This window comes from Melanostigma gelatinosum (assembly GCF_949748355.1).
Source record: "Melanostigma gelatinosum genome assembly, chromosome: 14".
Taxonomy (NCBI): domain Eukaryota; kingdom Metazoa; phylum Chordata; class Actinopteri; order Perciformes; family Zoarcidae; genus Melanostigma; species Melanostigma gelatinosum.
Window position 1 is genome coordinate 20,766,163 of NC_136647.1, and position 23,634 is coordinate 20,789,796.

A 23,634-nucleotide genomic window follows, 5' to 3' on the forward strand; every position below is an offset into this window, starting at 1 on the left:
TACGAGTAGATTCCTTTTTTCAGCTACAATATACTTGTAACATACTGAAATATACTAATTTGTGTGTTGAATACATGTCATTTTTAATTAGGAATTTAATGCTACTTTACTAACGTTATCAGTTAATTATATTGTCATGAAGCAACTTAGCTTTCTAACTAAGATTGACCTCAACCTATTTAACGTAAACTGATGACGCTTGGCCTGTTATTCAGACGAGGCTTCACTAACTTTACCTCTTTTTATCCAATTCTACAGGCACAAGCATGGATGTGGTGGAAGATTGCGTCACCGAGAGCATCAACACTAACAACTTTCCTGCCAAGCTATGGCGTCTGGTGAACAACCCGTTAAATGAAGCCATCTGCTGGGACAAAGATGGACTGGTAGTCGTCATTGATCAGACCCTCGTCGAGCAACAGGTCCTGTCTCCCAGAAACAGCAGCAGCGCCTCGAACAACACCGCCACCTTCAAAACGGCCAACTTTTCGAGCTTTCTCCGTAATCTCAATTTGTACGGTTTCAAGGTGTCCAATACATACAACGACGTGCAGTATCGCTATTACTACCACCCGAACTTCAAGCGGGACCACCCCGAACTTGTGGCGAGTCTGAGGAGACTGACCGTCGACAACAAGGCCAAGCTAAAAGCTGGTCTTGAGGTGAAGCCTCGGCCCCCGAGCCGATACAGTGGATGCTGTGGTGGCGGAGATAAATATGGTCAAATAGGCAAGTGTCACCGCATGACTGTCAGTGGGGAAGTAGCTTTAGATAGTGAAAACACAATGTAATGGTCACACATTTCCCTGTAGTGTTACAGTGAACAGTACTGGTAAGGTGAAACATTAGGGAGGGCCGTCTAAGCGCGCTCCCCACGAATGCGGCGTGCCAGCTGGATGTCTTTGGGCATGATGGTGACACGCTTGGCATGGATGGCACACAGGTTGGTGTCCTCGAACAGACCCACCAGATACGCCTCGCTCGCCTCCTGCAGGGGGGGGGGGGGAGGTTTACAGATTACACTGATGTAGCTTTATCAATACATTTTGTGCACACACACAAACACACACCTGCAGGGCTCCAATGGCGGCGCTCTGGAAACGCAGGTCGGTCTTGAAGTCCTGAGCGATCTCCCTCACCAGGCGCTGGAAGGGCAGCTTGCGGATCAGCAGCTCGGTGGACTTCTGGTACCGACGGATCTCTCTCAGAGCCACGGTGCCGGGCCTGAAACACACAACAAAGCTCGAGCAGGTTAATTTAACCCGCTACAAGCTCATCAGGATTCATCTTCTGTACAAATAATGACATTTTGTCACTTAAAGAAAAAAAAGAAAGCCCCATTTCAGTTTCTGATCAGTACAGTGAATGTGAAATCAAGTTTTAATGCTGCCAATGTACTAGTGTCGTCACTCTGTGCAACCAAGAGGTTTTAGTAAATAAAAGTATAAAAACATAAAGCTGGATTTAAGATTTTCCAGTTAAAAATCCAGTTTAAAAAAAAGTTTTAAAACATAAAACTACAACATCCTTCTTCCCTCCATCTCATCTTGATAAAGACGGTCTCAGTGATGTTAAGATTTGTCCCAGAAATGGCTGTGTGTGTGTGTGTGTGTGTGTGGCATTACCTGTAACGATGGGGCTTCTTGACGCCTCCAGTAGAGGGGGCACTCTTGCGGGCAGCCTTGGTGGCCAGCTGCTTGCGAGGAGCCTTTCCTCCAGTGGATTTACGAGCGGTCTGCTTGGTACGAGCCATTACGACGAAGTATCACCTGTAAGGAATCGCAAATATATAACAGGATGATTAGTGTTGTTCACTCTATACTTCATACTTTTTCTCTCCGACATGTTTCAGAGCCGCTATTTGGACACCCTATTGACAATCATGTTGTCCACTGATGGTTTCTAAGCCAGCCTCTGATAACGCTGTACTGAATATTTAGCCTAAATGTGAATGCTTATGTTTGGAGCCCTAAAACTCACAAAAAGCTGCGAAAATATATGGATAAAATAATTATCATCAACATTTTAGTGTAGCGTGAATTTAGAGAACTTTGTGAGCTGTTTTAATATCATCACTATTTTCACCCAAATATCTGCATAAAATCTTATTTTTTAGTTTTCCTGCAGTACCAGGTAGCAAAGGATCTAGCTCAGAGTCCCGATCCCAATCTCACGAATTCGGGAGTAAAAAGTATAAAATAAATACCCACAACTGTATGCCATGTTGTTTGACGTTATCATGGTAACTTGATATGTTGCAGCAAAGTGCTGACACCATTTCAAGCCCTATCTCTCTCACACTCAACCATTTAGCTGGTCGAGTCAGCCAGTCCCTGAGGGTTCCGGGTTTGAGGCTTAGGGGGACAGGATTGGGACTTTGATGGTCAATCATATTTGACCTCCTGGGAAAACTTTTCACCGGTTTGTCAGCTGCAGACACACCGTCCCGAGCCAATACAAACAGTTTTGGATAAAGACCACACCAATCACACTGCTAAACTGGTCATATTCTCACATACACCAATTACTGTTAGTTGGGGAGCTAACGTTAGCTAATGCTAACTTAGCTTACCAGTAACGTTAACACTAAAAGTTAGCATTTTCAGGTCTTGTGTACAGCATTTTATGTATTTTTTTAAAGTTGACATTATTAATGACGTTAGAAGCCAAGTTATTTTAAAGTTAAGTGTGTCAGTATGGGGAGTTTGAAACATGAATGTTACGAAAGTCCAATTAAAGTTAAGTTAATTAACTTCATAAGTGTAACGTTAGCTTAACTGGTCGTACCTGGGACATATGTATCGTCAGCATTAACGAAAAGTGTCGGAACCGGGACATTCTGTTAGTTAGACCATAAGCTCCTTTTAATGCTACTTTACTAACGTTATCAGTTAATTATATTGTCATGAAGCAACTTAGCTTTCTAACTAAGATTGACCTCAACCTATTTAACGTAAACTGATGACGCTTGGCCTGTTATTCAGACGAGGCTTCACTAACTTTACCTCTTTTTATCCAATTCTACAGGCACAAGCATGGATGTGGTGGAAGATTGCGTCACCGAGAGCATCAACACTGGTGAAAATCAACCTGGCTACGACATTCCATGTGAGCATGACATGAGTTAACCTGTTAGGAGTTTGGGTGGAACAGTTATAAACCACACTATTTACATCACTTTACGAGTAGATTCCTTTTTTCAGCTACAATATACTTGTAACATACTGAAATATACTAATTTGTGTGTTGAATACATGTCATTTTTAATTAGGAATTTAATGCTACTTTACTAACGTTATCAGTTAATTATATTGTCATGAAGCAACTTAGCTTTCTAACTAAGATTGACCTCAACCTATTTAACGTAAACTGATGACGCTTGGCCTGTTATTCAGACGAGGCTTCACTAACTTTACCTCTTTTTATCCAATTCTACAGGCACAAGCATGGATGTGGTCGAAGATTGCGTCACCGAGAGCATCAACACTAACAACTTTCCTGCCAAGCTATGGCGTCTGGTGAACAACCCGTTAAATGAAGCCATCTGCTGGGACAAAGATGGACTGGTAGTCGTCATTGATCAGACCCTCGTCGAGCAACAGGTCCTGTCTCCCAGAAACAGCAGCAGCGCCTCGAACAACACCGCCACCTTCAAAACGGCCAACTTTTCGAGCTTTCTCCGTAATCTCAATTTGTACGGTTTCAAGGTGTCCAATACATACAACGACGTGCAGTATCGCTATTACTACCACCCGAACTTCAAGCGGGACCACCCCGAACTTGTGGCGAGTCTGAGGAGACTGACCGTCGACAACAAGGCCAAGCTAAAAGCTGGTCTTGAGGTGAAGCCTCGGCCCCCGAGCCGATACAGTGGATGCTGTGGTGGCGGAGATAAATATGGTCAAATAGGCAAGTGTCACCGCATGACTGTCAGTGGGGAAGTAGCTTTAGATAGTGAAAACACAATGTAATGGTCACACATTTCCCTGTAGTGTTACAGTGAACAGTACTGCAAAAATCTAATTGGAAAGGGTCCATAAACCCCAACATTGAAAATCACTATGAATAACTATGATACGAACATCTAAATTGCCATTTTAACTCCACAATCCAGTGTTTTTCACGTTTCATCGTGTGGCCGTCTAACAGGTTGTTGTCATGCTTTGCTTCTTCCTGTTGCTTGCAGGCAATCATTCACTGCCGAGCACCCCTCATCGGAAGTCGGCTGATCCTTACTGTCCAAACAAAGCTCCACCTGTGACGGCTCACAATGGAACCCCAGTCCCACTGCCTACTGTCTTCACTACAGACAAAGGGATACCCGTGACTTTGAGCCAGCACTACGCCGAAGCGGCCTCCAGCTCCAGCGCTATGCAACCTGGCTACAACATTCCATGTGAGCATGACATGAGTTAACCTGTTAGGAGTTTGGGTGGAACAGTTATAAACCACACTATTTACATCACTTTACGAGTAGATTCCTTTTTTCAGCTACAATATACTTGTAACATACTGAAATATACTAATTTGTGTGTTGAATACATGTCATTTTTAATTAGGAATTTAATGCTACTTTACTAACGTTATCAGTTAATTATATTGTCATGAAGCAACTTAGCTTTCTAACTAAGATTGACCTCAACCTATTTAACGTAAACTGATGACGCTTGGCCTGTTATTCAGACGAGGCTTCACTAACTTTACCTCTTTTTATCCAATTCTACAGGCACAAGCATGGATGTGGTGGAAGATTGCGTCACCGAGAGCATCAACACTAACAACTTTCCTGCCAAGCTATGGCGTCTGGTGAACAACCCGTTAAATGAAGCCATCTGCTGGGACAAAGATGGACTGGTAGTCGTCATTGATCAGACCCTCGTCGAGCAACAGGTCCTGTCTCCCAGAAACAGCAGCAGCGCCTCGAACAACACCGCCACCTTCAAAACGGCCAACTTTTCGAGCTTTCTCCGTAATCTCAATTTGTACGGTTTCAAGGTGTCCAATACATACAACGACGTGCAGTATCGCTATTACTACCACCCGAACTTCAAGCGGGACCACCCCGAACTTGTGGCGAGTCTGAGGAGACTGACCGTCGACAACAAGGCCAAGCTAAAAGCTGGTCTTGAGGTGAAGCCTCGGCCCCCGAGCCGATACAGTGGATGCTGTGGTGGCGGAGATAAATATGGTCAAATAGGCAAGTGTCACCGCATGACTGTCAGTGGGGAAGTAGCTTTAGATAGTGAAAACACAATGTAATGGTCACACATTTCCCTGTAGTGTTACAGTGAACAGTACTGGTAAGGTGAAACATTAGGGAGGGCCGTCTAAGCGCGCTCCCCACGAATGCGGCGTGCCAGCTGGATGTCTTTGGGCATGATGGTGACACGCTTGGCATGGATGGCACACAGGTTGGTGTCCTCGAACAGACCCACCAGATACGCCTCGCTCGCCTCCTGCAGGGGGGGGGGGGGAGGTTTACAGATTACACTGATGTAGCTTTATCAATACATTTTGTGCACACACACAAACACACACCTGCAGGGCTCCAATGGCGGCGCTCTGGAAACGCAGGTCGGTCTTGAAGTCCTGAGCGATCTCCCTCACCAGGCGCTGGAAGGGCAGCTTGCGGATCAGCAGCTCGGTGGACTTCTGGTACCGACGGATCTCTCTCAGAGCCACGGTGCCGGGCCTGAAACACACAACAAAGCTCGAGCAGGTTAATTTAACCCGCTACAAGCTCATCAGGATTCATCTTCTGTACAAATAATGACATTTTGTCACTTAAAGAAAAAAAAGAAAGCCCCATTTCAGTTTCTGATCAGTACAGTGAATGTGAAATCAAGTTTTAATGCTGCCAATGTACTAGTGTCGTCACTCTGTGCAACCAAGAGGTTTTAGTAAATAAAAGTATAAAAACATAAAGCTGGATTTAAGATTTTCCAGTTAAAAATCCAGTTTAAAAAAAAGTTTTAAAACATAAAACTACAACATCCTTCTTCCCTCCATCTCATCTTGATAAAGACGGTCTCAGTGATGTTAAGATTTGTCCCAGAAATGGCTGTGTGTGTGTGTGTGTGTGTGTGGCATTACCTGTAACGATGGGGCTTCTTGACGCCTCCAGTAGAGGGGGCACTCTTGCGGGCAGCCTTGGTGGCCAGCTGCTTGCGAGGAGCCTTTCCTCCAGTGGATTTACGAGCGGTCTGCTTGGTACGAGCCATTACGACGAAGTATCACCTGTAAGGAATCGCAAATATATAACAGGATGATTAGTGTTGTTCACTCTATACTTCATACTTTTTCTCTCCGACATGTTTCAGAGCCGCTATTTGGACACCCTATTGACAATCATGTTGTCCACTGATGGTTTCTAAGCCAGCCTCTGATAACGCTGTACTGAATATTTAGCCTAAATGTGAATGCTTATGTTTGGAGCCCTAAAACTCACAAAAAGCTGCGAAAATATATGGATAAAATAATTATCATCAACATTTTAGTGTAGCGTGAATTTAGAGAACTTTGTGAGCTGTTTTAATATCATCACTATTTTCACCCAAATATCTGCATAAAATCTTATTTTTTAGTTTTCCTGCAGTACCAGGTAGCAAAGGATCTAGCTCAGAGTCCCGATCCCAATCTCACGAATTCGGGAGTAAAAAGTATAAAATAAATACCCACAACTGTATGCCATGTTGTTTGACGTTATCATGGTAACTTGATATGTTGCAGCAAAGTGCTGACACCATTTCAAGCCCTATCTCTCTCACACTCAACCATTTAGCTGGTCGAGTCAGCCAGTCCCTGAGGGTTCCGGGTTTGAGGCTTAGGGGGACAGGATTGGGACTTTGATGGTCAATCATATTTGACCTCCTGGGAAAACTTTTCACCGGTTTGTCAGCTGCAGACACACCGTCCCGAGCCAATACAAACAGTTTTGGATAAAGACCACACCAATCACACTGCTAAACTGGTCATATTCTCACATACACCAATCCGCCGTAGCTGTGTCGCAATTTAGGACCAATGGCGTGTCAGTCCTCTGGGTTTTAGGGCGGGACGAGCAGCCATAAAGCCGCAAGATTATGGCCGCAGACCCAAATTAACCTACCAATACACAGGCAATGAGCGGGACGGAAACTTTGATATTTTACCTCAAAATCAAACAACGTGTGCACACGAGACTACCGACAAAACGTAGGAGACAAGTGCAGCTATCAAATAAGCGTCACCGCGTGAGAGTCAATGGTGTATTAAAGCAGAACAGCGAAGTGTAAACCGCTCATGAAAGTGGAGCTGCTCTCTCGGTGGAAGTACTGAGCCGTGTTTCTCTCAGCCTGGCATCTGGGTAGCTGCTTTTTCTCCTCTCTACCGCGTCGAAATAACACGCCATTTCAGCACAAAAACAACTTTATCCGTCTAATTTTCTTTACAAAAAGGTGAATACTATTCTACGATTTAAAAAGTATGACAGAAATGTGACTTACCGAGGCTGAATTTAGCGATTTTTCTTCGCGAGAACACAAGTGAGTTGTGGTTGTCTGGCAGTGTCAGATATTTACTATCTCTCACACAATGGAAGCAGAGAGAGCAGGAGCAAAATGGCGGCCGTGTCAATCATCTGTCTCCCACAATGCAACTGCCAACATTTGTAAACATTGTAGCCGACTTAATGTCCTCAACAGTAACTTTTTGTCCCAAACGTTGTTTTTAATACAATGATACTAGAAACGCAACAACTATTATTCTTTCACCTAAGTATTTAGCCCAATATTGCGCAATACAAATCACAGAACAAAATGGGTCCAGAAATCGGGCACAATATATGAGCATAATTATGCCCATACTCAGGTACTGGGCTTTTTCGATTATTTTGAATGCATTACCTTGTAACTATTTCTAGACTGTGGTATTGCATCTTGTACTTAAGTAATTAGAGTACTTCTTCCACCACTGATTTATAATGTTTTTGTTTGATGGCCGATATCAATTTGATAATCAATTCGACAAATGTTGATCAAGTTAGAAAGATTCTTACCTTATTTTGATGTAAAACAGCAACCATACATAACATATTATACGTTATTATACTTACACTTATTATATTTTTATACTTTACCTTTGTAGCAACTATTTTCAGTTGATATTTGGAGGTAAATAAGCAAACGGTGGCAACAGTATCGGATAGTGTGACAAAAAGAAGACGCATAAAATAGGTAAATACAGTAGGTGGGGTACGAATAAGACTGGTGGAATCAACAGACTATAACAGTAATCATGAGCAGATTAACACTTGGTCACTTGAATGCTACACTATTTGTCATCGGAAAACAAACTATAATCAGTCTCAAGAAAAGGAGACATCCTGATTCCATGCAGGAAGTATGAAGAGGAAAGAAAGCCCATGACTGAAGGACTTCAGTCGCCAGGATGAGAAGAGGCCAGGATTAATTATGTTATAGACCCTTTTCACAGCAGCCATTTTGACATGTTATAGTAGGGTAAACACAGGTGTTTTTTTATGGTTTTGAATGATGGTACCATTCTGTTTTGTGGGTCACTGTCATTCCAGGGAGCCAAGAATGGATACAAACATGTGAAGTAGCACACAAGCTACTTCACGTACCAACAGACAGGATACGTTTGAATTTAGTAAGTAGACGAACAAACTAGACCATGGAACGGGTTCAGTATGTGTATTGGTATTGTTAAGTAAATAAAGGTAACAGTAAAAGCATTACTTTAGAGCTTACATTCATTTGTTTGACAACAGAAGACAAATACAGCGCGCAGGAAGCGGCTACACGTTAGCAGGGACGCTAGTTTGAGCGTTTACCTTCACTAAAGAACAAAGAAGACAGGCTCGCAGATGGCGAAGGTCTTTGGGGACCATTTCCAAAGCCATTATGTCCAGCTCCCGGACAAAACACTGGTGTAATACTGAAATATCAACCGGATTAATGTTTTCAATCATTCCAGTCGCCGGGGAATTACGTCACCGACTGCGAGCCGCGAGGGCCTTGTTGACCCAGCAGAGGGGTCCATATTGTGCGCCTGTTTAAAAATAGTTATACCTCCATTATTTAAAACAATTATTTCAGTTACAGGGATTATGTTTGAGTTGTTATACATAGTCACATACAGTATATTAGTTCCACTATGTCCTGAAACGTGGCATGCAAATACTAAACGTTGACTGATGTATTTGGTCATGCATACTTGTAATTCAACCATTCCAACCATCGGGATCCAGAACAGTGAAAACGTTTTGATTATACTAAAATAATAGATGTTTCAATGCAAAAGCAACTACTTATTATGGATGGATAAACCGAGAAGTGGAGGATAATTACTTTTTTGTATCTCTAAATGAAGACCATATGGATACTTAAGAAACAAAAAAAATCACATGCCTAACTTTAATCCAAACAGATTCTAGCATTTGGACTCACTGGCTCCTGTGTGTCATGGGGTACATTTTAAGATCCTGTGTATTCCCTTGACTGTTGATAATGCTGCAGTGATTATCTCCATGATATAGCCCTTTGATTCACACTCACAATTTATGAACAAAAACGTTTTCCTCTGGATCAGACATTCCGTACTAATCTTCTCTGTTACATTAAATAGTTAGTCCACGACCAACATTCACAAAATGTCTCCCTCTGTCGGTTTTTCTTTTTAGTTTATTTTACTATAACTACATGCTTTTAAAATGAACTGTGACACTGTCTGTTTTCATTTATAGTTTTCTTTATTATCATTATTGTCAATACTACTGTTATATCACCTATCATTAGCATTAGCTATTATTTTTTATGGAAAATGTTGGATCAATACTGAGATTTGTAATACAATTCAACGATGCCAAATAAAAATTCAATGGCGCACAGTTTACTTTTACTACATTTTGGCACATGAATATCCATCTATCCATCCACGTTAATTATCAATATGAGAAGGTTTTGCTACCTTGTTATTTTAATTCTAGGTTTCAGAGTGAAACACTACTTTTACTCGACTGCATTGGTTTGACAGCGATTGATACGACTTTATGAAATAAAAAATGTTCATCCAAAGCGTCTTATATCTTTGAAAAGCACGACGTTATTTGTGAAAAGCACTTCCATATTCTGTTATGAGTACAGGCCAATGATTTTATGTAAAATATATAATAAACAGAAGGGAAAAGTCTGCAAAAGGGTCGCGTTTACTTTTGACCCGTTTATTATGCTGCTAATACTTCTGTACACCTAAGTAATATTCGGAATGCAGGACTTTAACTTATCCTGGAGTATTTTTAAATGGTAGCAGTGGACTTGAATACCTCCCCCCAAAAAGACGTGTTCTAATGAACACACCTGCGTCAGACGATGCATGTCATAAACTGTCCTCTCGAGCGCTTTATTACCGAAGAACGTTACAACTCCAACAGCTTCAACGGTTCGGGAACTTTCAACGGTTGTGAGATCCGGAGTGAGTTTGCAGACCCAGGTAAAGTCACAGTTCACCTCTCATGGCGTTTTTTCTTGGTGTGTTATGACCCCCAAAAAATACAACGCTATGTCGACATAATTCTATGCGACTTTACTCAAACCTGACTGCGCAAAAGATCATTACAATTCAGAGTAGTTACTGTTAGTTGGGGAGCTAACGTTAGCTAATGCTAACTTAGCTTACCAGTAACGTTAACACTAAAAGTTAGCATTTTCAGGTCTTGTGTACAGCATTTTATGTATTTTTTTAAAGTTGACATTATTAATGACGTTAGAAGCCAAGTTATTTTAAAGTTAAGTGTGTCAGTATGGGGAGTTTGAAACATGAATGTTACGAAAGTCCAATTAAAGTTAAGTTAATTAACTTCATAAGTGTAACGTTAGCTTAACTGGTCGTACCTGGGACATATGTATCGTCAGCATTAACGAAAAGTGTCGGAACCGGGACATTCTGTTAGTTAGACCATAAGCTCCTTTTAATGCTACTTTACTAACGTTATCAGTTAATTATATTGTCATGAAGCAACTTAGCTTTCTAACTAAGATTGACCTCAACCTATTTAACGTAAACTGATGACGCTTGGCCTGTTATTCAGACGAGGCTTCACTAACTTTACCTCTTTTTATCCAATTCTACAGGCACAAGCATGGATGTGGTGGAAGATTGCGTCACCGAGAGCATCAACACTGGTGAAAATCAACCTGGCTACGACATTCCATGTGAGCATGACATGAGTTAACCTGTTAGGAGTTTGGGTGGAACAGTTATAAACCACACTATTTACATCACTTTACGAGTAGATTCCTTTTTTCAGCTACAATATACTTGTAACATACTGAAATATACTAATTTGTGTGTTGAATACATGTCATTTTTAATTAGGAATTTAATGCTACTTTACTAACGTTATCAGTTAATTATATTGTCATGAAGCAACTTAGCTTTCTAACTAAGATTGACCTCAACCTATTTAACGTAAACTGATGACGCTTGGCCTGTTATTCAGACGAGGCTTCACTAACTTTACCTCTTTTTATCCAATTCTACAGGCACAAGCATGGATGTGGTCGAAGATTGCGTCACCGAGAGCATCAACACTAACAACTTTCCTGCCAAGCTATGGCGTCTGGTGAACAACCCGTTAAATGAAGCCATCTGCTGGGACAAAGATGGACTGGTAGTCGTCATTGATCAGACCCTCGTCGAGCAACAGGTCCTGTCTCCCAGAAACAGCAGCAGCGCCTCGAACAACACCGCCACCTTCAAAACGGCCAACTTTTCGAGCTTTCTCCGTAATCTCAATTTGTACGGTTTCAAGGTGTCCAATACATACAACGACGTGCAGTATCGCTATTACTACCACCCGAACTTCAAGCGGGACCACCCCGAACTTGTGGCGAGTCTGAGGAGACTGACCGTCGACAACAAGGCCAAGCTAAAAGCTGGTCTTGAGGTGAAGCCTCGGCCCCCGAGCCGATACAGTGGATGCTGTGGTGGCGGAGATAAATATGGTCAAATAGGCAAGTGTCACCGCATGACTGTCAGTGGGGAAGTAGCTTTAGATAGTGAAAACACAATGTAATGGTCACACATTTCCCTGTAGTGTTACAGTGAACAGTACTGCAAAAATCTAATTGGAAAGGGTCCATAAACCCCAACATTGAAAATCACTATGAATAACTATGATACGAACATCTAAATTGCCATTTTAACTCCACAATCCAGTGTTTTTCACGTTTCATCGTGTGGCCGTCTAACAGGTTGTTGTCATGCTTTGCTTCTTCCTGTTGCTTGCAGGCAATCATTCACTGCCGAGCACCCCTCATCGGAAGTCGGCTGATCCTTACTGTCCAAACAAAGCTCCACCTGTGACGGCTCACAATGGAACCCCAGTCCCACTGCCTACTGTCTTCACTACAGACAAAGGGATACCCGTGACTTTGAGCCAGCACTACGCCGAAGCGGCCTCCAGCTCCAGCGCTATGCAACCTGGCTACAACATTCCATGTGAGCATGACATGAGTTAACCTGTTAGGAGTTTGGGTGGAACAGTTATAAACCACACTATTTACATCACTTTACGAGTAGATTCCTTTTTTCAGCTACAATATACTTGTAACATACTGAAATATACTAATTTGTGTGTTGAATACATGTCATTTTTAATTAGGAATTTAATGCTACTTTACTAACGTTATCAGTTAATTATATTGTCATGAAGCAACTTAGCTTTCTAACTAAGATTGACCTCAACCTATTTAACGTAAACTGATGACGCTTGGCCTGTTATTCAGACGAGGCTTCACTAACTTTACCTCTTTTTATCCAATTCTACAGGCACAAGCATGGATGTGGTGGAAGATTGCGTCACCGAGAGCATCAACACTAACAACTTTCCTGCCAAGCTATGGCGTCTGGTGAACAACCCGTTAAATGAAGCCATCTGCTGGGACAAAGATGGACTGGTAGTCGTCATTGATCAGACCCTCGTCGAGCAACAGGTCCTGTCTCCCAGAAACAGCAGCAGCGCCTCGAACAACACCGCCACCTTCAAAACGGCCAACTTTTCGAGCTTTCTCCGTAATCTCAATTTGTACGGTTTCAAGGTGTCCAATACATACAACGACGTGCAGTATCGCTATTACTACCACCCGAACTTCAAGCGGGACCACCCCGAACTTGTGGCGAGTCTGAGGAGACTGACCGTCGACAACAAGGCCAAGCTAAAAGCTGGTCTTGAGGTGAAGCCTCGGCCCCCGAGCCGATACAGTGGATGCTGTGGTGGCGGAGATAAATATGGTCAAATAGGCAAGTGTCACCGCATGACTGTCAGTGGGGAAGTAGCTTTAGATAGTGAAAACACAATGTAATGGTCACACATTTCCCTGTAGTGTTACAGTGAACAGTACTGGTAAACATACACGTCTTTTTGGGGGGAGGTATTCAAGTCCACTGCTACCATTTAAAAATACTCCAGGATAAGTTAAAGTCCTGCATTCCGAATATTACTTAGGTGTACAGAAGTATTAGCAGCATAATAAACGGGTCAAAAGATTGCGTCACCGAGAGCATCAACACTGGTGAAAATCAACCTGGCTACGACATTCCATGTGAGCATGACATGAGTTAACCTGTTAGGAGTTTGGGTGGAACAGTTATAAACCACACTATTTACATCACTTTACGAGTAGATTCCTTTTTTCAGCTACAATATACTTGTAACATACTGAAATATACTAATTTGTGTGTTGAATACATGTCATTTTTAATTAGGAATTTAATGCTACTTTACTAACGTTATCAGTTAATTATATTGTCATGAAGCAACTTAGCTTTCTAACTAAGATTGACCTCAACCTATTTAACGTAAACTGATGACGCTTGGCCTGTTATTCAGACGAGGCTTCACTAACTTTACCTCTTTTTATCCAATTCTACAGGCACAAGCATGGATGTGGTCGAAGATTGCGTCACCGAGAGCATCAACACTAACAACTTTCCTGCCAAGCTATGGCGTCTGGTGAACAACCCGTTAAATGAAGCCATCTGCTGGGACAAAGATGGACTGGTAGTCGTCATTGATCAGACCCTCGTCGAGCAACAGGTCCTGTCTCCCAGAAACAGCAGCAGCGCCTCGAACAACACCGCCACCTTCAAAACGGCCAACTTTTCGAGCTTTCTCCGTAATCTCAATTTGTACGGTTTCAAGGTGTCCAATACATACAACGACGTGCAGTATCGCTATTACTACCACCCGAACTTCAAGCGGGACCACCCCGAACTTGTGGCGAGTCTGAGGAGACTGACCGTCGACAACAAGGCCAAGCTAAAAGCTGGTCTTGAGGTGAAGCCTCGGCCCCCGAGCCGATACAGTGGATGCTGTGGTGGCGGAGATAAATATGGTCAAATAGGCAAGTGTCACCGCATGACTGTCAGTGGGGAAGTAGCTTTAGATAGTGAAAACACAATGTAATGGTCACACATTTCCCTGTAGTGTTACAGTGAACAGTACTGGTAAACATACACGTCTTTTTGGGGGGAGGTATTCAAGTCCACTGCTACCATTTAAAAATACTCCAGGATAAGTTAAAGTCCTGCATTCCGAATATTACTTAGGTGTACAGAAGTATTAGCAGCATAATAAACGGGTCAAAAGATTGCGTCACCGAGAGCATCAACACTGGTGAAAATCAACCTGGCTACGACATTCCATGTGAGCATGACATGAGTTAACCTGTTAGGAGTTTGGGTGGAACAGTTATAAACCACACTATTTACATCACTTTACGAGTAGATTCCTTTTTTCAGCTACAATATACTTGTAACATACTGAAATATACTAATTTGTGTGTTGAATACATGTCATTTTTAATTAGGAATTTAATGCTACTTTACTAACGTTATCAGTTAATTATATTGTCATGAAGCAACTTAGCTTTCTAACTAAGATTGACCTCAACCTATTTAACGTAAACTGATGACGCTTGGCCTGTTATTCAGACGAGGCTTCACTAACTTTACCTCTTTTTATCCAATTCTACAGGCACAAGCATGGATGTGGTCGAAGATTGCGTCACCGAGAGCATCAACACTAACAACTTTCCTGCCAAGCTATGGCGTCTGGTGAACAACCCGTTAAATGAAGCCATCTGCTGGGACAAAGATGGACTGGTAGTCGTCATTGATCAGACCCTCGTCGAGCAACAGGTCCTGTCTCCCAGAAACAGCAGCAGCGCCTCGAACAACACCGCCACCTTCAAAACGGCCAACTTTTCGAGCTTTCTCCGTAATCTCAATTTGTACGGTTTCAAGGTGTCCAATACATACAACGACGTGCAGTATCGCTATTACTACCACCCGAACTTCAAGCGGGACCACCCCGAACTTGTGGCGAGTCTGAGGAGACTGACCGTCGACAACAAGGCCAAGCTAAAAGCTGGTCTTGAGGTGAAGCCTCGGCCCCCGAGCCGATACAGTGGATGCTGTGGTGGCGGAGATAAATATGGTCAAATAGGCAAGTGTCACCGCATGACTGTCAGTGGGGAAGTAGCTTTAGATAGTGAAAACACAATGTAATGGTCACACATTTCCCTGTAGTGTTACAGTGAACAGTACTGCAAAAATCTAATTGGAAAGGGTCCATAAACCCCAACATTGAAAATCACTATGAATAACTATGATACGAACATCTAAATTGCCATTTTAACTCCACAATCCAGTGTTTTTCACGTTTCATCGTGTGGCCGTCTAACAGGTTGTTGTCATGCTTTGCTTCTTCCTGTTGCTTGCAGGCAATCATTCACTGCCGAGCACCCCTCATCGGAAGTCGGCTGATCCTTACTGTCCAAACAAAGCTCCACCTGTGACGGCTCACAATGGAACCCCAGTCCCACTGCCTACTGTCTTCACTACAGACAAAGGGATACCCGTGACTTTGAGCCAGCACTACGCCGAAGCGGCCTCCAGCTCCAGCGCTATGCAACCTGGCTACAACATTCCATGTGAGCATGACATGAGTTAACCTGTTAGGAGTTTGGGTGGAACAGTTATAAACCACACTATTTACATCACTTTACGAGTAGATTCCTTTTTTCAGCTACAATATACTTGTAACATACTGAAATATACTAATTTGTGTGTTGAATACATGTCATTTTTAATTAGGAATTTAATGCTACTTTACTAACGTTATCAGTTAATTATATTGTCATGAAGCAACTTAGCTTTCTAACTAAGATTGACCTCAACCTATTTAACGTAAACTGATGACGCTTGGCCTGTTATTCAGACGAGGCTTCACTAACTTTACCTCTTTTTATCCAATTCTACAGGCACAAGCATGGATGTGGTGGAAGATTGCGTCACCGAGAGCATCAACACTAACAACTTTCCTGCCAAGCTATGGCGTCTGGTGAACAACCCGTTAAATGAAGCCATCTGCTGGGACAAAGATGGACTGGTAGTCGTCATTGATCAGACCCTCGTCGAGCAACAGGTCCTGTCTCCCAGAAACAGCAGCAGCGCCTCGAACAACACCGCCACCTTCAAAACGGCCAACTTTTCGAGCTTTCTCCGTAATCTCAATTTGTACGGTTTCAAGGTGTCCAATACATACAACGACGTGCAGTATCGCTATTACTACCACCCGAACTTCAAGCGGGACCACCCCGAACTTGTGGCGAGTCTGAGGAGACTGACCGTCGACAACAAGGCCAAGCTAAAAGCTGGTCTTGAGGTGAAGCCTCGGCCCCCGAGCCGATACAGTGGATGCTGTGGTGGCGGAGATAAATATGGTCAAATAGGCAAGTGTCACCGCATGACTGTCAGTGGGGAAGTAGCTTTAGATAGTGAAAACACAATGTAATGGTCACACATTTCCCTGTAGTGTTACAGTGAACAGTACTGGTAAACATACACGTCTTTTTGGGGGGAGGTATTCAAGTCCACTGCTACCATTTAAAAATACTCCAGGATAAGTTAAAGTCCTGCATTCCGAATATTACTTAGGTGTACAGAAGTATTAGCAGCATAATAAACGGGTCAAAAGATTGCGTCACCGAGAGCATCAACACTGGTGAAAATCAACCTGGCTACGACATTCCATGTGAGCATGACATGAGTTAACCTGTTAGGAGTTTGGGTGGAACAGTTATAAACCACACTATTTACATCACTTTACGAGTAGATTCCTTTTTTCAGCTACAATATACTTGTAACATACTGAAATATACTAATTTGTGTGTTGAATACATGTCATTTTTAATTAGGAATTTAATGCTACTTTACTAACGTTATCAGTTAATTATATTGTCATGAAGCAACTTAGCTTTCTAACTAAGATTGACCTCAACCTATTTAACGTAAACTGATGACGCTTGGCCTGTTATTCAGACGAGGCTTCACTAACTTTACCTCTTTTTATCCAATTCTACAGGCACAAGCATGGATGTGGTGGAAGATTGCGTCACCGAGAGCATCAACACTAACAACTTTCCTGCCAAGCTATGGCGTCTGGTGAACAACCCGTTAAATGAAGCCATCTGCTGGGACAAAGATGGACTGGTAGTCGTCATTGATCAGACCCTCGTCGAGCAACAGGTCCTGTCTCCCAGAAACAGCAGCAGCGCCTCGAACAACACCGCCACCTTCAAAACGGCCAACTTTTCGAGCTTTCTCCGTAATCTCAATTTGTACGGTTTCAAGTAGGGCTGGGCGATATGGCCTAAAAAAAAAATCTCCGATTTTTTTACAAAAAATCCGATTCACGATTTAAATCGATTTTTTTCCCCCAAAATTTTTTGCAGATGACAGAAGCTGTTGAAAACAATTTTTTCTTTTATTTTGTGATGATTTTCCCAAGTAGGTTGATAAAAATAAAGTGCAAACAAAACCTGAACATTGTAGAAAGGTGCCTGTAGTATACAAAAAGTATTTGGTCACTCTTTTGTTTGCCTGAATCATTTAAATATAAAATTAAATTAAACATAACATTAAATGGCATTAAATAGTAGCCTTCCATTGTAAACAACTGTGCAAATGTAACTTTTTACAGTAAGCTTTTCTAACTGAATACACTGATACAAACACAGCATGAAATAAAATGTATATGACCCTTTAACATTCACATTTTCAAAAGTGCAACATCTGATCTAACATCAACATAACATATTTTGCACAGTAAATAAGTGCATGTAAACAAAATCAAGTGCATTCACAACATAACCAACAGTATTAAACAGTAGTGCATGTTTTTTCTAAATATTTTTTGCCAGGAAGACAAGCCTGTCTACTACCTCTGGCTTCAGGCATGCACGGTGGCATGTAACAATGCCCCCCCCCACACACTGAAAAGCCTCTCAGAGGGGGCACTTGTAGCTGGCACAGAGAGGTATTTCTTTGCTAAAGTACTTAGCCTTGGAAAGTTAAGTTGGTGACGCTTCCACCAGTCAAGTGGATCGGTGTCTGGGTCAACCTGCTGGACCACAGGTCAGTTGTTGCGGAGTAGAATGACATCCCCTCCAGCTCCGCAGAGATCCTTTGGCGTGTACTATTGTACAGCCGAGGCAAGGCAACGTCAGAAAAATGTTTACGGCTTGGTAGCACGTACCTGGGGTCCAAAGCTTTGAGACGGTGAATAAACCCCGGCTTTTCCACGGTGTATATGGGCACCATATCTTTTGCGATATACATCGCGACTGCATCCGTGATGGCTTTCCACCGGGCACTCTTCTTCTCATGCGGAGTACAGTTGGTGAATGTCTCCAAAATGCTGGGTTGTTTTTGTGAGGCGGCGGCGGCAGCAGTGAAGCTGCTGGCCGCCATTGTTTTAGTTTGTAAACAATGCGCGCGCACTCTACTACGGGAAAAAGGGGTGGGGGCGATTTTCTCGATTTTCAATAAAACACATCGCCTTAAAGCACACATTCGAATTAATCGATTAAATCGATTTATCGCCCAGCCCTAGTTTCAAGGTGTCCAATACATACAACGACGTGCAGTATCGCTATTACTACCACCCGAACTTCAAGCGGGACCACCCCGAACTTGTGGCGAGTCTGAGGAGACTGACCGTCGACAACAAGGCCAAGCTAAAAGCTGGTCTTGAGGTGAAGCCTCGGCCCCCGAGCCGATACAGTGGATGCTGTGGTGGCGGAGATAAATATGGTCAAATAGGCAAGTGTCACCGCATGACTGTCAGTGGGGAAGTAGCTTTAGATAGTGAAAACACAATGTAATGGTCACACATTTCCCTGTAGTGTTACAGTGAACAGTACTGGTAAACATACACGTCTTTTTGGGGGGAGGTATTCAAGTCCACTGCTACCATTTAAAAATACTCCAGGATAAGTTAAAGTCCTGCATTCCGAATATTACTTAGGTGTACAGAAGTATTAGCAGCATAATAAACGGGTCAAAAGATTGCGTCACCGAGAGCATCAACACTGGTGAAAATCAACCTGGCTACGACATTCCATGTGAGCATGACATGAGTTAACCTGTTAGGAGTTTGGGTGGAACAGTTATAAACCACACTATTTACATCACTTTACGAGTAGATTCCTTTTTTCAGCTACAATATACTTGTAACATACTGAAATATACTAATTTGTGTGTTGAATACATGTCATTTTTAATTAGGAATTTAATGCTACTTTACTAACGTTATCAGTTAATTATATTGTCATGAAGCAACTTAGCTTTCTAACTAAGATTGACCTCAACCTATTTAACGTAAACTGATGACGCTTGGCCTGTTATTCAGACGAGGCTTCACTAACTTTACCTCTTTTTATCCAATTCTACAGGCACAAGCATGGATGTGGTGGAAGATTGCGTCACCGAGAGCATCAACACTAACAACTTTCCTGCCAAGCTATGGCGTCTGGTGAACAACCCGTTAAATGAAGCCATCTGCTGGGACAAAGATGGACTGGTAGTCGTCATTGATCAGACCCTCGTCGAGCAACAGGTCCTGTCTCCCAGAAACAGCAGCAGCGCCTCGAACAACACCGCCACCTTCAAAACGGCCAACTTTTCGAGCTTTCTCCGTAATCTCAATTTGTACGGTTTCAAGTAGGGCTGGGCGATATGGCCTAAAAAAAAAATCTCCGATTTTTTTACAAAAAATCCGATTCACGATTTAAATCGATTTTTTTCCCCCAAAATTTTTTGCAGATGACAGAAGCTGTTGAAAACAATTTTTTCTTTTATTTTGTGATGATTTTCCCAAGTAGGTTGATAAAAATAAAGTGCAAACAAAACCTGAACATTGTAGAAAGGTGCCTGTAGTATACAAAAAGTATTTGGTCACTCTTTTGTTTGCCTGAATCATTTAAATATAAAATTAAATTAAACATAACATTAAATGGCATTAAATAGTAGCCTTCCATTGTAAACAACTGTGCAAATGTAACTTTTTACAGTAAGCTTTTCTAACTGAATACACTGATACAAACACAGCATGAAATAAAATGTATATGACCCTTTAACATTCACATTTTCAAAAGTGCAACATCTGATCTAACATCAACATAACATATTTTGCACAGTAAATAAGTGCATGTAAACAAAATCAAGTGCATTCACAACATAACCAACAGTATTAAACAGTAGTGCATGTTTTTTCTAAATATTTTTTGCCAGGAAGACAAGCCTGTCTACTACCTCTGGCTTCAGGCATGCACGGTGGCATGTAACAATGCCCCCCCCCACACACTGAAAAGCCTCTCAGAGGGGGCACTTGTAGCTGGCACAGAGAGGTATTTCTTTGCTAAAGTACTTAGCCTTGGAAAGTTAAGTTGGTGACGCTTCCACCAGTCAAGTGGATCGGTGTCTGGGTCAACCTGCTGGACCACAGGTCAGTTGTTGCGGAGTAGAATGACATCCCCTCCAGCTCCGCAGAGATCCTTTGGCGTGTACTATTGTACAGCCGAGGCAAGGCAACGTCAGAAAAATGTTTACGGCTTGGTAGCACGTACCTGGGGTCCAAAGCTTTGAGACGGTGAATAAACCCCGGCTTTTCCACGGTGTATATGGGCACCATATCTTTTGCGATATACATCGCGACTGCATCCGTGATGGCTTTCCACCGGGCACTCTTCTTCTCATGCGGAGTACAGTTGGTGAATGTCTCCAAAATGCTGGGTTGTTTTTGTGAGGCGGCGGCGGCAGCAGTGAAGCTGCTGGCCGCCATTGTTTTAGTTTGTAAACAATGCGCGCGCACTCTACTACGGGAAAAAGGGGTGGGGGCGATTTTCTCGATTTTCAATAAAACACATCGCCTTAAAGCACACATTCGAATTAATCGATTAAATCGATTTATCGCCCAGCCCTAGTTTCAAGGTGTCCAATACATACAACGACGTGCAGTATCGCTATTACTACCACCCGAACTTCAAGCGGGACCACCCCGAACTTGTGGCGAGTCTGAGGAGACTGACCGTCGACAACAAGGCCAAGCTAAAAGCTGGTCTTGAGGTGAAGCCTCGGCCCCCGAGCCGATACAGTGGATGCTGTGGTGGCGGAGATAAATATGGTCAAATAGGCAAGTGTCACCGCATGACTGTCAGTGGGGAAGTAGCTTTAGATAGTGAAAACACAATGTAATGGTCACACATTTCCCTGTAGTGTTACAGTGAACAGTACTGGTAAACATACACGTCTTTTTGGGGGGAGGTATTCAAGTCCACTGCTACCATTTAAAAATACTCCAGGATAAGTTAAAGTCCTGCATTCCGAATATTACTTAGGTGTACAGTAGCTGCACCCAACACAGCAGGAAAGCACTCCAACGCATTGTAAAGACAGCCGGACAGATCATCGGTGCCCCACTCTCCTCGTTACAGGAAATATACACCACCCGCCTCACCCGGAAAGCCATTCAAATTGCAAGCGACACCAGTCACCCTGCACATAGTCTGTTCAGCCTCCTACCCTCTGGAAGAAGGTACAGGAGCCTCCGCTGCCGCACCACCAGACTAAAGAACAGTTTTACCCACCAAGCTGTCAGGACACTGAACTCTCTCCCCTCACTCCCCCCAATCATATCCTCCAGCCTGAGGGAAGCTGAAGCTGAAAGTACAGAAGTACTGTAAATATGTACTCATATTTATATTTATATTATATTTATTGCCCACTTTTCACACACACACATACACACACAGTATTATATTAATTGCCCATTTTCCCATCATTATTATATCAATTGCCCACCTGCCCCTACATTATTAATTATTTATTATATTAATTGCCCACTTTTCCCGTTTTTATGTGTATTGAATGTTTTATTGTAGTATAGTATATGTTTTAACTAGGATATCAGTCTTCACTTAGCCTAGGAAGTGTTTTATGTTTTATGTGTTGTGCTGCACTTTATGTTCCACCGTGGGAGAGTGGGAAACGTTATTTCGATTCCTTATATGTCCTGACATGCAAGAATTGACAATAAAAGCTACTTTGAACTTTGAACTTTGAGAAGTATTAGCAGCATAATAAACGGGTCAAAAGATTGCGTCACCGAGAGCATCAACACTGGTGAAAATCAACCTGGCTACGACATTCCATGTGAGCATGACATGAGTTAACCTGTTAGGAGTTTGGGTGGAACAGTTATAAACCACACTATTTACATCACTTTACGAGTAGATTCCTTTTTTCAGCTACAATATACTTGTAACATACTGAAATATACTAATTTGTGTGTTGAATACATGTCATTTTTAATTAGGAATTTAATGCTACTTTACTAACGTTATCAGTTAATTATATTGTCATGAAGCAACTTAGCTTTCTAACTAAGATTGACCTCAACCTATTTAACGTAAACTGATGACGCTTGGCCTGTTATTCAGACGAGGCTTCACTAACTTTACCTCTTTTTATCCAATTCTACAGGCACAAGCATGGATGTGGTGGAAGATTGCGTCACCGAGAGCATCAACACTAACAACTTTCCTGCCAAGCTATGGCGTCTGGTGAACAACCCGTTAAATGAAGCCATCTGCTGGGACAAAGATGGACTGGTAGTCGTCATTGATCAGACCCTCGTCGAGCAACAGGTCCTGTCTCCCAGAAACAGCAGCAGCGCCTCGAACAACACCGCCACCTTCAAAACGGCCAACTTTTCGAGCTTTCTCCGTAATCTCAATTTGTACGGTTTCAAGGTGTCCAATACATACAACGACGTGCAGTATCGCTATTACTACCACCCGAACTTCAAGCGGGACCACCCCGAACTTGTGGCGAGTCTGAGGAGACTGACCGTCGACAACAAGGCCAAGCTAAAAGCTGGTCTTGAGGTGAAGCCTCGGCCCCCGAGCCGATACAGTGGATGCTGTGGTGGCGGAGATAAATATGGTCAAATAGGCAAGTGTCACCGCATGACTGTCAGTGGGGAAGTAGCTTTAGATAGTGAAAACACAATGTAATGGTCACACATTTCCCTGTAGTGTTACAGTGAACAGTACTGCAAAAATCTAATTGGAAAGGGTCCATAAACCCCAACATTGAAAATCACTATGAATAACTATGATACGAACATCTAAATTGCCATTTTAACTCCACAATCCAGTGTTTTTCACGTTTCATCGTGTGGCCGTCTAACAGGTTGTTGTCATGCTTTGCTTCTTCCTGTTGCTTGCA

At 42.6% G+C, this 23,634-nt stretch overlaps 2 protein-coding genes across 3 annotated transcripts; both read right to left on the reverse strand.

The window, feature by feature from the left end:
* Positions 1 to 700: 700 nt before the first annotated feature.
* On the reverse strand, positions 701 to 2,996 carry LOC306787813 (histone H3.3A). The gene is made up of 3 exons (XM_079283101.1): positions 1,626 to 2,996; positions 1,071 to 1,224; positions 701 to 988 (listed from the first exon to the last, which is right to left on the reverse strand). Exons 1-3 carry the CDS (start codon positions 1,751 to 1,753, stop codon positions 860 to 862), a joined length of 411 nt encoding a protein of 136 aa, XP_079139227.1. The 5' UTR covers positions 1,754 to 2,996; the 3' UTR covers positions 701 to 859.
* A 2,175-nt stretch (positions 2,997 to 5,171) lies between these two features.
* LOC306788093 (histone H3.3A) lies at positions 5,172 to 7,647 on the reverse strand. 2 transcript variants are annotated; one of them, XM_079283436.1, is made up of 4 exons: positions 7,485 to 7,647; positions 6,094 to 6,237; positions 5,539 to 5,692; positions 5,173 to 5,456 (listed from the first exon to the last, which is right to left on the reverse strand). In XM_079283436.1, exons 2-4 carry the CDS (start codon positions 6,219 to 6,221, stop codon positions 5,328 to 5,330), a joined length of 411 nt encoding a protein of 136 aa, XP_079139562.1. In that variant the 5' UTR covers positions 6,222 to 6,237; positions 7,485 to 7,647; the 3' UTR covers positions 5,173 to 5,327. The 2 variants fall into 2 exon arrangements, with proteins under 2 accessions (XP_079139563.1, XP_079139562.1); XM_079283437.1 differs by lacking the exon at positions 7,485 to 7,647 and having other exon boundaries at positions 5,172 to 5,456; positions 6,094 to 7,387.
* Between the last annotated feature and the right edge of the window lie 15,987 nt (positions 7,648 to 23,634).